Genomic DNA, 15,270 nt, shown 5'->3' on the forward strand with positions numbered 1-15,270 from the left:
CCTGCCACACTGGGCAGCGACGGTGATTTTTGACAGATAGCGCGCTTACCGACACAGCACTAGATCGCAGGTACCTGGACTGCGGCGGTGATCGGGGCATGCAGCGCTGGGAAGTCACAGCGCCATGGCAGGGCACAGCCACAGTACACCAGATGGGGGACAGAAGCGGGCACTATAGCGCAGGATGGCCACAGCGCTTTAGGCAAAGGGCCCAGCCTCAGCAGGAGGCAGCAAAGCTTCTCAGTCCAGCGCTGGCAGCAGGGGCTCTTCAGATTAGCGCTTGGTTGGCACAGCGCTTTACCTGGTGATCCCCCAGTAGCAGCAGCGCTCACAGGGTCCTCAGCGCTTCAGTCCTAGCGCAGGTGGTGGTGGTTCTCTAGTTGCAGTTTCTTTGGTTGCAGTATCTTAGGGGAAAGGAAGGGGGTTGAGTTGGCAGGCACAAGAGGCAGGATGGTTCCCTGCAGCACACTGGAGTTAGTCTCCTGGGTTTCCCCCTCACTGGGCAAGGTCAGAAGTCTGGCAGAGTCCCTCAGCTATCTGGGGTACAGCAGGGCCTAAGCTCAGCCAGTCTCAGTAGTGTAGGTTCCCCCCTAGGTCCAGTGGTGCCCAACTGACTAGTCCGGTTTCCCTCCTTTCCTCTTATACCCCTAGGTCAGGTGACTCTCCTGAAAGGCAGCAAAGCATAACTCCTCCCTGGGCTGGAAGGTTCCAGGAGCTTCTACATGTCTGTCTATGGGACAAAAAGGCGGGACGGCATACAGTAGCATTATGTCCCAGCCTGCTCCTGACTACTGGTACGTGTGTGTTCAATGGCCACTCCGCAGTAGCAGGGTCCTGTGGCAGCCTGTTATTAGGAGAGAGCACCTGCACCTCAGCACTTTTTGGCAGTAGTAAGGCACCCAGAGGCCTAGGTCCAACAAAAAGATGGTGGCAAAAATAAGGCGACAAGGGCAAAAAAAACGGGGTAAGACCACCCTAGGGCTGACAGGTCTAGCATTATTCATTTATCGGATACCTCCAGCAAGCATGGACAAAGCCAACAGGTTGGTCTTGCTTTAGGTGCATCAGTGTTACCTTACTGGATACAGTGAGCTTATGGAGAGGCACAAAAAACACTGGTCAGTCGTAGCTATGGGAAGCTCAAGATTTAAGTTTGCATGTTTTAAGCAACTCCCTTATTTATATAGGTCCGCCTCTGAGAAAGGATTCCCAGTTATGCTTTTAGGTCACACCCCTATTAAAAACCCACCACTGTTTTCATCCCACTAAAAGCCCCGGGGAGAGAAGCACGTCAAGCTCCCATCATGCTCGCAGGTGAGCCAGTTCCGGAGCAAGCAGGATGGTCGCCGGATAGCAGAGTTAAGTGTCCTTTGCTGTCCGGCAAACAATCTCATCTTTCTTCCGTCTCTGCATTAATTACAGTGAATAGCTGCAAGCAGTAAACGGCAGCGGCAGACACGCAACGTCTGGGCATTTCTTCGATCACCTGAGGGATCTGTTTTCTGACCGGCTGGGGAACTGAAGGAGCCGAAGCTCACCGTAGCACATCAAGAGGCAGCCATGCGGTAAGCTTCTAATATAGCTTACAATGGCAAGAGGGTTAACAGTGGAGTAGTGTGTAGTGCAGTAATATCAGAATGCATGGCTTGACATTTATTTCATCACTACATCGTCACCTTTAATAGTTTTAAGGCCGCTCTGCCTGGGAAAAATCACAAGTTGCCCGAAGATTGGCTAGCACGAATCTGCGCTATTCAATTAAGTCGCTAAGTTGCTGAAACCCTTTCCACCCCTCCCCTAGTAGCATGCACAACTGCAGACTTAGGGGTGAGTAAAGAACTCTCGGGATATTGCTGGGGGAAGGTGCTTGAAGGTGAATATTATATAAGCAGCTGATGGAGTAGGTGTAGCGTGGTCTGAGTGTTTTGTAGACACTTTTGGTGTGTGTTGGCTTTGATAAGCCAGTCGTCTATGTAGGGGAAGACATTAATTTGTCTTCTGAGATGAGCTGCTATTACTGCTAGGCATTTTGTAAATACCCTGGGAGCAGTAGTTATTCCGAATGGAAGTACTTTGAAATGATAGTGTTTGCCTGCTATCACAAATCTGAGACATTTGCGATGAGCTGGATGAATGTGAAAATATGCGTCTTAAGTCCAGTGTGGACAAAAAATTCCCTTGCTCTAGGAGAGGAAGAACCTGTTGAAGCGTTACCATATGGACATTTTATGACAGCACGTAGTGGTTCAACACTCAAATCCAAAATTGGTCTTAGGAACCATCCTTTTTGGGAATCAGAAAATGAAGAAAGTAAACCCCTGAACCTTGGTACTGAAATGGAACTGGTTCTATGGCTCCCTTTTGTAAGAGAGATTGCACCTCTTGTTTGAGTAACTGCAAATAGCCTGACGACAATTTGTGAATGTGAGGAGTAATGTTTGGTGGATCGGAGGTAAGCTCCAGGCAATAACCATGTTGGATAAGGTCTAGCACCAATTTGACGGCTGTTATAGATTGCCAAATGGGGAGAAACTGTTGAAGTCTTCCCCCGACAGGTGTCGAGTGATCGGGGTGGGAGTGTGGGCAAGTCACTGTTTACTAGGGGAAGGGATGTTACCTGGTGTGGCGCCTTTACCCTGCCTATGGACTTTTTCATCTATATCCTCCTCTGTAGAAACCTTTAGAGGGAAAGGATTGATTGTTGCCTTTGTAAGAGGAAGCATTTGGTTCTGAGAATGTTGTTTCGGACCCTTCTCTGTAAAATGAGTGGCAAAAGGAGCCTCTACTGGATGGGGACTGGAGCGCCTCCATAGATTTCGCCACTTAAGTGTCCTTTTCCATTTTTCTAAGGATTGGTCATCTACAGGACCAAACAGGTGTTCCTTACCAAAGGAGATGTTTAAAACGGACTGTTGAATCTCAGGCTTAAACCCTGAGATCCTAAGCCATGCATGCTGTCTTTTAAGGAGAATGCTGGTATTGATTTCCCTAGCTGCAGTGTCAGCTGCGTCTACAGCACATCTTATTGAGGAGTTAGAGATGAGATTCCTCTGTTCAACTAACTGTTGTGCCTTAGTTTTGTGTTCATCTGGGAGATATTGGAGCAGTTGCTCCATCGCATCCCAGTGTCCCATTCGTACATAGCTAGTAGGCCCTGTGAATTTACGATGCGCCAGTGGTTAGCAGCTTGAACAGCTACTTGTTTTCCAGAGGCATCTGTAAGTTTGGATTCTTTATCTGGGGGGGTGCATCACCGGATGTTTGTGAGTTAGCTCTTTTGTGAGCATTGAACACTACTAGGGAGTCAGGAGGTAATTGTCCCTTAATAAACACAGGATCAGATAGTGAGGGTTTATATTTTTTATCTACCCTTGGAGTTAAAATACGTGCCCTGGCAGGGTCTTTAAAGATATCATCGGCATGCCTCATCAAGCCTTTAAGCATAGCGAGTGTTTGACTTGACCTATGTGTGGACTCAAATGTCTCAAATAAAAAGTTCTCTTCTAATGTTTCTTTATGTAATGGTACCCCATGATACTCTGCTGCTTTGACAATGAGCTGCTGATACACCATATTATCATCAGGTAGTGATGGTTTTGCAGTATAAAGGTCTGGCTCAAAGTCTACTGAAGGTTCAATGGTGTAATCATTCAATGGGTTTTCAGGCAAATTAGTATCATCATCACCCTGATCCACATCTGGGTCTGTGTATGGGGATCCCAGAGGTGCTATGTGTAATGGATCTTTAATAATCAACTGAAGTGAAGATGGTGAAGGTGGAGACGGTTGTGGGGCAGCATAAACAGGGCTAGTAGCCATGTATTTTTTTCCTCTTCAAAAGGAATCTCATCAGAAGTGTCCTCTGCAGGAAGCTTGTGTTTTGCTGGAGTTTTAGCCAAAATATGTCCAGTATCAGGATTAATATACATTTTCTTTTGATTGGGATCTAATTTGACCTTAAGAACGTCTAAAATTGGTTCTGGAGGCTCGAGAACAATGTCCTTGGATTTCGGCGTCTAAATCGACTTGTCTTTAGAATGTTTCAGCTCCGAAGGGTGTTTGTGTTTTGAAGCGGAGGGTTTCGGCTCCGGAGCATTTTGTGTTTCGAAGCGAAGGGTTTTGGCTCTGAACCATATTTGTCTTTGGAGCTTGATTACGGATCCAAAGGTTATTTCGGCAGACTTGGTACTGAGCCCGAATGCTTGACGGTTTGTTTCTGTGCCAAGCGGGGAGGCGGGCGTCGGAAACATTGTCTCTGTGCCGACCTTGGCCAGAAGGCAGAGGTGGTGTCGTAGCCTTATGAGCTTTGGAAGAAGATTTAGGGGGCAAGGGGTCTTCGGTACTCATGGCACCCTGTCCCACAGGCTCATCTTTGCACTCCAGATCGATCTTGAGCTCAGAAACGGACTCTGGAACGGAGAGGGCCTCTTCTTGCTTTGCGGCGGACGCTTCGGATCCTTCCCCGAAGATATCTGGAGTGTGTTGGATGCTTTGGCGCTGCATCTCTCTTCGTCAAGCCCGTTGATTGCTTAGAGTCTTCTTGGACCGAAACAACTTGCAAGCATTGCAGTTTTTCTCATTGTGCTCCGGAGACAGGCACAAGTTACAAACTTGATGTAGGTCGGTGCAAGGATATTTGGCGTGGCACCGAGGACAGAATTGGAATGGAGTCCATTCCATCGGCAGAAGGCTGGACCGACGCGGCTTAGCCCTGCGGCTGTCCACGAGGTTTTCTATCGAAAATGGAGAGTTTGTTGATCGATTCGATACGCAGAGAACAGGGAAGCGCTTACGGAGACAATACTGTGGAGGGCAGAGTGGACTGCGCACAGAGGGGAACCCGAAGAACGGTTTTCAACCCGGAGCGCAGCAACACACGTCTGAACCCGATGGCAGAAAAAAAAAACAATCTATCAATGGAGTTGATATTGATTTGTGAACTATCACATAAAGGAGGAGTCACCTTACCTCGTGACTGGAAAGACTTCTTCGAAGAAAAATAACTTGCAAACATCGGGACCCAACAATAGACAGCAGGAGTATGAAAAGCTTCCGTATCTACAGCACACATGCCTCAAACATAATGTTTAATGGACCTTTCCCAAAAACACTCAAGTGTTCTGGTCCAGCAAAACTGTGTGCTGCTCACCAAATTGTAAGTTTACTTTAGTCTTTGAAAATCTCTGCATCGTATGCGGTGCCATTCAATGGCACTGTGCTTAATGGAGGTCTGCCATATGCGACCCTCGGATCTTTCACATTTAAAAAGTGGTGACAAAAGTATTTAACTGGGCCTACAGTTTGTAGAAGCATACGTGCATATTTGTTGTTTTGTGCGTACACAATTAGTGAAACAATAAAAAAAGACAGACAGCCAAGATTTCACTAAGTGCTCAATGTAAAATTTCACTTGTTTGGCGATACACAAATGATGTATAATGAACATAGCTAACCTTTTAATGGCAGACTTTTTCGCAAATTCTCAGCAGCAATATTCTCCAGCCAGAACTGCCACCATTAGCGAACTTGTGAAAAGGCTTTTCTATACAGCTGATTAATGTACACTTAACATTAGACTTTGCAAATGTATTTACAATCGTATTATTCATCTTTAGCGTGTTTCCTCACCCTTATATACCAGTCACTACCAGCATTTCAACGGGCACACAGAGCTAGAACACAAATAATTCAACACAGAGGGCCAAGCTTAAGAAAATACAGAAAACATAAACAGAGGCCAATGTGGTGCAGAAGAACAAGGGGGAAGGATGTAAAACTCCAGGGAATCTAAGATGATAAAGTAGGAGAGAGATAGTGCACATGTACACCTTGATTTGCATTACGCAAGAAACATTTCTTACATTTAATAAAATCTGCTAGGTCAGAAATGTGTATACTTGCATTCCTAAATAGGTTAGTAACAATATAAACATTAGTGAACCATTAGAGTAAAAAAATGTATCATCAAGCTCTTCAAATCCAGTTCACACAAAAACACAAGTACGTTTTATGAGCCTTTTGTCTTCCGGATGAGTGATTCCATAACATCCCACTGTTCCTTGGTGACCTATAAAGGAGAAAGCAAAATGGACTTAGATTCTATGGTTTTTGTTAGAAGCTGCAACATTTTTGGATTTTTTTGGTAAACAAATTACCTGTTTTAGGTCATTGAATTCTCCTGCCAACGAAACATATTTTCCACCGTCCATTCGAATTATCTAGGAAAAGAAATATAAACAAACTTAAATCTAGCTGCCCGCATGACAGCAATGAAAGAGAAGCTGCTTCTAGAACATCTGCAATCATGAAATGCAGTCCATGACCAAAAGATTATTGTATCTGCTTTTGTGACAACTTTTGTACCAATCCATATCATGGATTGTAACTTTACCACCTATGTTTGTACTTTTGAAATGATGCAGCTTTTTTGTGTGTGGCTTGCGCATCTTTTTTCAACATGGCACTACTCTTCACAAAATGCTGGTTAAAAAACTGCCCGCACCTTCAACTGCAGTTACTTCAGGGGACAAGTCGGGGATGGAAGGGGGAGGACAGAGTCCACTTTTTTTTTTTTTTTTTTTTAGAGATGGGACTTCATTCTCCTTACCGAGGCCGAGGGGGAGGTGTCACCTGTTTCAACCCTATGTGTATACCCTGAATCAGGTTCTTTCTGTTTTTTATAAACCGGCTCGCAGGGGAAGCATCCCCTTTACTTGTGAAAGAGGTCCACTTTGAATCTCTTTATCTGATTTGTAACAGAGAACCTCGCACCATCAAACCTTTTATAGACTAATAAACTGCAAATGGGCAGCGTTTTTGTGTTTAGAAGCTGGATAAAATGTACCCGATGAAAGCCAAAATGCAACACCAAGTTTGACGGTTACAAAAAAAATACTCTGCACATTTTATTTACTCTCTGAATACTGCTTACATATGTTATACTAATTGTCATCTAAATTACTCATTGATATGTGGAAAACCTACGGGATTTATAGAAAGTAAAAAATTTACATTACTACGTGATTATGTGAAATTGTTGTTTTTGTAAAATTTCATTCAGTTTCAAGTGGGCAATATTATAAGGACATGACTACTTATTCCGACCTCTGTTCCTTTGACATCTTCGTCATTTTCACATGCTTAATAGTCACTACTCCTCTCACTGTTTTGCTTAGAACTTGTGCCATAAATAAAATGCATTTAAAACACATACGTGTCTTGCTTGCTCACAGTAGGAGTAGCAGAATAATTCCTCAATTAAGTAAAGCAGCCTGTAGTATTCTTACTTTGTCTTTCTTTTGCTTTATTGTTTCCTTGCATGTTTATTATGTGCCCTACCCCTTTAATCCCCGAGTTCCTTTTCAATCCTCCATTCCCTTTTAGATTCTTGTTGATAGAAGGCTCATTCACTGTTAGCCTTGTCTCCCACTTGTGCAGTTCTCTGCGCCCTGGGTCCTGTTACTTCTTATGCTACTTCTAGAAATAAATACAGCTGTTCCAGCCTTCATTTGCCTCCGGTTCCTGTTTACACGCTGTTCACCCACACCACACAGCCATTCATTTAAAATACATAAGTCTTGTTGCAATCACCCATCCTCTACATTGTGTCAGTGGATGCAGTGCTTAAATGGAAGTTAATTAAAGTTCACACGCGAAAATAAGTACCACACCGCCTTGGACATAAGGACAAATCAGTAATGGAAAGTGCACCACGTCACCTCACCACATTCTAAATACACAAGTGCAAACAGTGCACTTGAAGTGCTCTCATTCCACTGCACTTTAGGGACATAGGTGAATGCACGCTTTCAAATTCATGCATGGCTTTACACAGGCCGCATTCACAACCTGAAAGTGAACACGTGCTTAGGGTGCATTTGGATTAGACAAAACTGCACCTGTACCAGTACCACACAAAATATCCATCATTGTACATGCACAGAACAGACATCTTCACTGATTTAGAACTGCGTCTTTTTAAGTTCAATTTTACATAGCACTAACATGACCCTTCTGAGTGCTGTACAGCAGGAAAGGGAAAAGAAAAAAAAAAACACACATTTTGATCTTTCTCATCAAGTAAAATGTTATTTTAAGAAGAAAATTATTTTGTAGAAAATTACAATTTGTTTGGATTAACTGCCTAGTGATTTATGACCTTTAATGACAATGAAGGTTGATACGTACTCCTCCAGAAACCCAGCTTGCATAGTCACTGCAGAGATAAGCAGCCAGATTGGCAATTTCTTCAGGGGTTCCCAAACGTCCACACGGAATTTTCTCTTTCATTGGTCCCTCGAATGCGCCTGTGGGATCAAGACGACTAAAGGCACCCTAAAGATGGAGAATACATAGGAATTGGTAGAGTTATTTGGAATGTTCAGCACCTAACTCATTCTAAACCTACTTATAGTATTTCTGATGTATGCCAAATACTATAGAAACCAAGAATTTATTTGAAAACCCATCACCCAACTAGAACATGCACAACATTACAGGATGTTGCCGTTTGCAATTCTGGGTCTGGAGAACTCTGGATGTCTCAAGGAACGTGGGTGTACCATACATTGTTCCTGGACACTCATCCAAGGTGGAGGTCAAATTATAGACTCTGTTGCAATTGGAAGGTTCCCCATAACATGGTACAATCTGTACAACCGTGGATCACAATTCGAGCAGGGCAGAGCGTCCTGTGTTGCCAGCACAAATCGTTCCAGGATTGTTATAGCTTTGTTTATGAGCGGCAGGTGAATTAGTCACATTCCACTTCTCTTATGGATCGAGCAAACTAATGGTGTGATGTATTATTTTAGAAAAACGTAATTGGAATCCATACCATCCTGCTGGTTTACTGTGCTACGTTAAATGTGTGGTGGGAGTGCGTGGTGGTGGCTCATTTCTGGGAACAAGTGTTCCACCAAATCTCTGAGATCCTGAAAATTATGCTTGATCCCCATCCAATCCAAGCTCTTTTAGGAGCGCTGTGAAAGGAGGACGTCTTCACCCTCCTTCAGGCAAATTCATCACACACCATTTCATTGCCGATGCATTAGTGGTTGCTTTTCCTTTGAAGGGCCCAGAGGCCCAACCATGACCCTTTGGTGCGCTAACATTTGGGATCTATATGCCATGAAAAGGTTGACCGTCATGGTGTGCGACACGAGGCTTCATTTAGATAAAGTGTGGAACCCTTTCTTGACATACGCCCCTGACCTGTTGGGCGAGTCACAGTTCCGCATCCGCATCGCTGCAGGCCTGCCTCTTGTGCCTAGAAACCGCCCGCATTACATTGGCTTTTTGCGGATGACACTTTCTCCGCTGCTCTTGCCCTCCAGTCTTCCCTTGTCCCCTCCCACATCCCAGGACTTATATTGGAGGCTGCAGGGGGGCATGCAGCAGGCACACCACCGGCATGCCAAAGGCAAGCCCGTGGGCGCCTGGACCGCGCTCAGCGCCAGGACACCTGGTCTTTCCACCATCCACCGCTACACAACCAAGAGTTCCAGGCCCTGGACACCGTAGCACCAGCTGCTTCACGTCCTCCCCACAGTCGACCAAAGGACCCTTCACCTGCCACCCCTGCTGCTTCACCTGAGACTGTGGATCACCTACCCACACTGACACACGCGCCACCTCCACGCAGAAGACTACGAACAACCCAGAACCGCTCCAATGCATGCTGCTCAATGCGCGCTCCCTCTGCAAACAGAGTCACTGTGTGACAAAACACGTGCTGGCTGTTTATGAAAAAATAAATTGTGAACTTTTGAATGTACTGAAGACCATAAGTTCCTATACAGACAATAAATTATATTTATACTTTTGTTTGAAGAACAAGTCCTTAACATTTGGACCTCATACGAATTTGTAAAACTGTTGGAGCGCTTTTTAAAATTTTTATATCAGTTGCATATATTCGGTTTCTAAATATCCAGTGATAATCACACCTTGAGTAGTAAGTGTATAACCGGATTGCACCATCTCTGTATTAAACGTTTTACTTTACTATACCCACGACAAACATAGGTCTTCCTATAAGAAGTACAATTACCAAACCACTAATACACCCGACAGACCACGTCTGCAACCTCAGCATCATCCTTGACAGCCAACTGACCATGAAATGAGACGTCAGCCCAGTCGCCTCCTCCTGCTTCTATACCCTTTGCATTCTCCTCCGAATCTTCAGATGGATCCCAACCAACACCAGAAAGACCGTCACACCACTTTCTTCACCAGCTGCCTCGGCCACGGCAATGCTCTCTACACCGGATTTTTCACTCTGCTCCTCAAAATGTTCCAGACTGTACAGAACACCGCAGTCAGACTCATCCTGAAAATCCCCAAACGGACCAGCATCAACCCCCACCTCATAAACCTCCATTGGCTACCAATCCAGAAGAGGTGCCAGTTTAATGTCCTCACGCTCGCATACAAAGCTCTACACAACCAAGGACCTTCCTACATCAACCACCTGCGCTTTGAATTGCTCGTCTCGCAAACACCCCACGTAATCCAATGCAGCAGGGGCGTTGCTCCTCCTACATCGCAGCCAAGACCTGGACAACCTGCCCCTCCACCTCCAAACAGCACCCTCCCTGACGGACTTCAGAAAGAGACTCAAGGCCTGTTTTTTCGACGGAGACACAGCATCCCCAGCGCACAGACACCCTGAGGGGTGACAGTGCTGTGCAAATACCAGTGATTGACAGATTTACGCGGCAGGTGATGACACGCCCCTATGGCCTGACAGCTACTGCAGGCCTTGTGTGCAGCAATGGAGGAAACACTGACTGACAGGTGATGAGGAGCCTGGTAGTTCCTGGTGTATGGATTGGGGGCCCCCCTCCTTTGGTTCTCGAGGCCCTATGAGTTTGCAATATACTTGGATAGGGTGGTCGCTTGTTCATGTGGTATGATAGCTGAAGGGGCTGTATAGAAAATGTATTGGAGCTGAGGATTGCTTGGTTTTTATATTAATTTTGTGTTGCCTACTCTGGAACATCACCTGTGACCAATGGCTATTGAAGTACTCTTTTGGTTCCCACTGTAATAGGCTGACAGCTGACATGTAATTGCTTTTGTAGGCTTTGTATGTTATTCTTTTTGTTTTTCCTTTTGTCCTTCAATAAACAAATTTGTTAAAAAACAAAATGTCTTGTGACATCTGTCCTGATGAACCTCTTTAAATGTTGTTTTGAACAGTAGCCATATCAGACAACGCAAGAGTGAAAATCCATGTCTATACTCCAAACTTCTGTATTTTAATTTTGATGACAGCAAAAATCTTTTTTTCTTGTTGTGTTGCGAAAATAGACATTTTCTCAATTATTCACTTCACCTAATCACTGTGCCTACAGGCATCACACCTTAAATGTGTATGCTGAAGTTCAAGCATGGAGTTATAATTATGATCCCTTCCCTTGTGAAATTGTCTCGGAGGTCAATGATTTGATTCCACTTTAACTCTTTATGTTCTCATAAACATTGACGCTGTGTGCTCTTAATAACCAACATCAAAAAGGTGTGATCTTAGGAGTAGAATTAATCAGAAGGAGCCACTGTACATATACATACAATTAAATTACCTAGGAATATCGGGTTGCATCCTTGTTGAATATCTCTGTCTTGTTAGGTGTCATGCACAGGGAGGGAAAGCTGCCTTCCTTAGGTTCCGATTGTCACTTACAGTCAGATCTTTCAAAGAGAATAACCTGGTCATCACTGACAATTAAGCAAGTCAGGTGCAAGAACAGCGAGAAGCTATTTCAACATGCTAATCCCGGATTGTGATTAGTGCACACCTGGCTGGATGCGGACATGTGGCCTACCACTCGGGAATAATACTGTGATCGATAAAGACATAACACATTGATTAATTGTTCATCTCCAATTCTGATTTTCTCAGGCTTGCATAGAGTTTTTGTGAGAAACTGGGTTTTTGAATCACAGGCGTAAAAATCATTCTGAAGCAACAACCACAATCCTTGCCACTTTGAACCACAAAAACACTAAAGTAACTGGTGCTTAATCCTCTGGTAGCTTGGCATAAAAACAGTCAGGCTTAACTTAGAGGCAATGTGTAAAGTATTTATGCAGCTCACTAACAGTAATAAAGTAAAAAGACAACACAAGAAAAATCACACACCAGTTTACATAGTCAGAGTCAGAATAATCATTATTTGGTGATAAAAACATCATTACAATACATCACAGTATCTGCTCCTATTAAAAAACATTTGCAATGCAAATTGGTCTCGCATTTGTGATTCAAGATTCAAGTGGTCCCTGAGAGATTCTTTGACTGCAGTAACAATTTTGTTGCAAGGTTTTTTTTTTGTAAAGGGCGAAAATATTTTTTTCTAAACTTAAGTAAATCCAGAAAGATAGAGTACATAATCGGGGGAGGTCGGTGGACTAAATGAGTTTCACACAAGCTAAACTGTATTGTCAATAGGAATTCGGCTCCACGAACTTTCAAACTACCTTAGTGGACCACATATGAAGCAAAACGGCAAAAATTACTGTTTTGCACTGGGGTTCAGCATACTGTCAAAATCTTGACGGTTATAACTTTGAATCCAAAGTGTAGTTTGTGTATAGATTTGCTTTAGTCCCTACTTCCTTTCATTAGACTATGTGCTGGGCAGTAGATCCATCCCCGATATTCTTCCAAAATTACATCCGATATTTAGTTGACAGAAGATCAACTACTGCAAATAACAGTACCTTTCAGGAACGCCAAGTGAATCATATGCTTAAATAAACTGTAGTAGCCTACGAACATGCTTATAAACACTCTATACCACGCTAATCCTCCAACTCAACAAAAAAAGGTACAATGCGTGTTTCCAGTCTAATCTGACTCTGAGGCATTGGCTGTCTGAGATTAAACAATTCACCTGTCCAAATACTGGTCAAATCAGGATTTTGATTGTGGGTAACCTGAAAGGACACTGTCCCCACTACACTTCCCAATAAACCAGGAATACGTTTACTTGCATAAGCATCGATTGTTCGACTAACACTCCTCCAGCTAAAGGTGCAAAGCAGGCAATCTCTTATCTCAGGGATGTCACAAGTAGGTTTGACAGCCGTCAATAGCATAATCATGCAATCCTTAAGAGCAAGATGGGGGGAATGGAGATTTCACCATTAGAGGTATTCCAAGTTATATACTTGGACAGTGAGCAAGAGCTGTACAATCAATGAGCAGCAAATCATTAAACGTAGCAGGGGTAATCAATTTAACTAGCTTTCGTGGGGCAAAGACATTTGATTATATGAAGATAATGCACTCAAATCAATTAATGTAGAGCAAAAGGTTTGAGGGCAGAGTCAGTGCTCCCTTTTCGCATTTACTTAACTAAGTATATATGAATGATAACATTATGCTGCCACTTTACTAAAAACTCAGACATGCTGTCAAAATGACTGTATACCTGAGTAAATTACACTTATATAAGCAGGTTTGAATAGAACTATTAACATAACATTGAAATGGCAATCACGTCCAGATACATACACCCTACAATAGGGGAGAGATGAAAGCACAAGGCTGAGCATCTTCATTCGTTTATCCTAAACTCTTGCACACTCCCACAAGGATCAGTGAATTTGTGTGAAGTTGTAGCAAACAAGAAATCAAGAGTTACATACAGTTATTCAAAATGAGTAAATGTGTGTGTTTTTGAGCCTACTGGGTTAAAATGACAAAATATAGCATGTCAAACATTTTAAGTATTGGCAAGTGCAAACAAGTAAATACAACAACAATGGCAGGAAAGCCGCCAGACTTTACAGTACTTTACTAACACACAGTAGAGGTATGGGTCGGTTAGCAGCTCAAGGTTCTCTAACACACAGAACGGGTACATTGTAGGCAGCAGTGCAAGCTTCCCTGGCAAACAAAAGCATCCCTTGTGTTTGAGCATCTTGAAGTTTCTAGATTAGTGGTGTAACGAGCAGCTTTAAAACAGACCAGGTGCCCCGCAAAATCCCAAACTCTTACAGCCGCCTAAGGAATAAGTTTGCAATAGTCCTTATCTATTACAGGCAGGTGGTTGGGTTGTCCGACGCTTCTCACAGCTCCTCCCGCAAGGACTTGACTTCTCCCAACCCCCTTTCACATTAAGCTAAAGTTTTAGCCCCAGCTCTTCCACTTTACTAAAGTGCCCTGTGTACCCACAACCCGTAAGTGCCTGGCATCATCCTGTCCCAGCTCCACTCACCTGAGCCCGGGCCTTGCTCACTGGGTTGAAGCGCTGACTGAAGCTGTCCGCAACCAGGATGGCTTGCAGGGGCGGCTCTTCCTCCTGCTCAGCCGCAGCCGGCCCTCGGCCGCCCCTACTAGGGCGCTTCTCTCCCCCCGACTTGCTACAGTGGCTGCCATGTCCAGCTGAAGCCGGAGGCCACGCGCGATGACGTCAAAGACCATGGCCACGCGGATCTGCTGTCACTGAAAGAGTGCCGTGGACAGGGAATATAGACTACAGCATACAGACATCAAAACAAAAGAAGGACGTGTGGCGGGACTCGTTACTAGGCAACAGTTGGACATCCTATGTGCTCTTCCTCTGGTACTGTGAAACAATAAAAAAGCATTTGCAATGTAATAGGACTCGCATTTACGCGAGACCTACTGCATTGCAAAACAGGACTGCGGGCGGGAGAGAAGGCATGAACTCTCAAAGTGAAGGGGCCAGTAGCAATGGAAGGAAACAAATGACGACATGGCCATCATAAGGAGGGACTAACAAGCTTAAAACAAATCGGAAGGCAGCATTTAGGAATGACAAAGACACACGCCAATGAAAAAGATGGGCTGAGAGTGAGCGGAGCTTCCACTCCATACTGAATAGTGCATGCCTCGCAAAGCGAGCAGCACATGCGCGCTGCCGCTATAGGCTCGACCTAAAAATAGCATATCCATAGAGTATCTCAATCATAAAAGAAACCTCATCTTGAATAAATAGAATACAAAAATGCCTACTTCGTACAAATAAGAGGTTCAAGTAGGTTTGAGATTCCTTAGACCCAAAAATATCAGATTAAAAAGAGCAATGTGCAAAGGTAATTAAGACTGTGGATAGGGCGCTTATATTCATCACAGTCTCTGCCAAGCCATCCATCAATTGAAATATGGTAACAGAAATACTTTTACAGATATGGGCATATGACACATAACAAATTGCATGGAATCAACACTTGTTGCAATAAAATACTATTTCCCCACTAGGCTTCTCATTCTCACTTCTGCATAGATAAACT

General features: G+C 44.0%; 1 protein-coding gene across 1 annotated transcript in view; it reads right to left on the minus strand.

The window, feature by feature from the left end:
- Window positions 1–5,833: 5,833 nt before the first annotated feature.
- The window catches only part of DECR1 (2,4-dienoyl-CoA reductase 1), a 224,030-nt gene continuing 214,593 nt past the window's right edge, over window positions 5,834–15,270 (minus strand). Inside the window, exons 8-10 of the mRNA XM_085605309.1 lie at window positions 8,188–8,334; window positions 6,156–6,218; window positions 5,834–6,067 (exon numbers count right to left, since the gene is read on the minus strand). Of these exons, the coding sequence (XP_085461435.1) occupies window positions 6,008–6,067; window positions 6,156–6,218; window positions 8,188–8,334 (270 nt within the window). The 3' untranslated portion in view covers window positions 5,834–6,007. The remainder of the gene's footprint in view (window positions 6,068–6,155; window positions 6,219–8,187; window positions 8,335–15,270) is intronic.

Source organism: Triturus cristatus, chromosome 5_1, assembly GCF_964204655.1.
Source record: "Triturus cristatus chromosome 5_1, aTriCri1.1, whole genome shotgun sequence".
Taxonomy (NCBI): domain Eukaryota; kingdom Metazoa; phylum Chordata; class Amphibia; order Caudata; family Salamandridae; genus Triturus; species Triturus cristatus.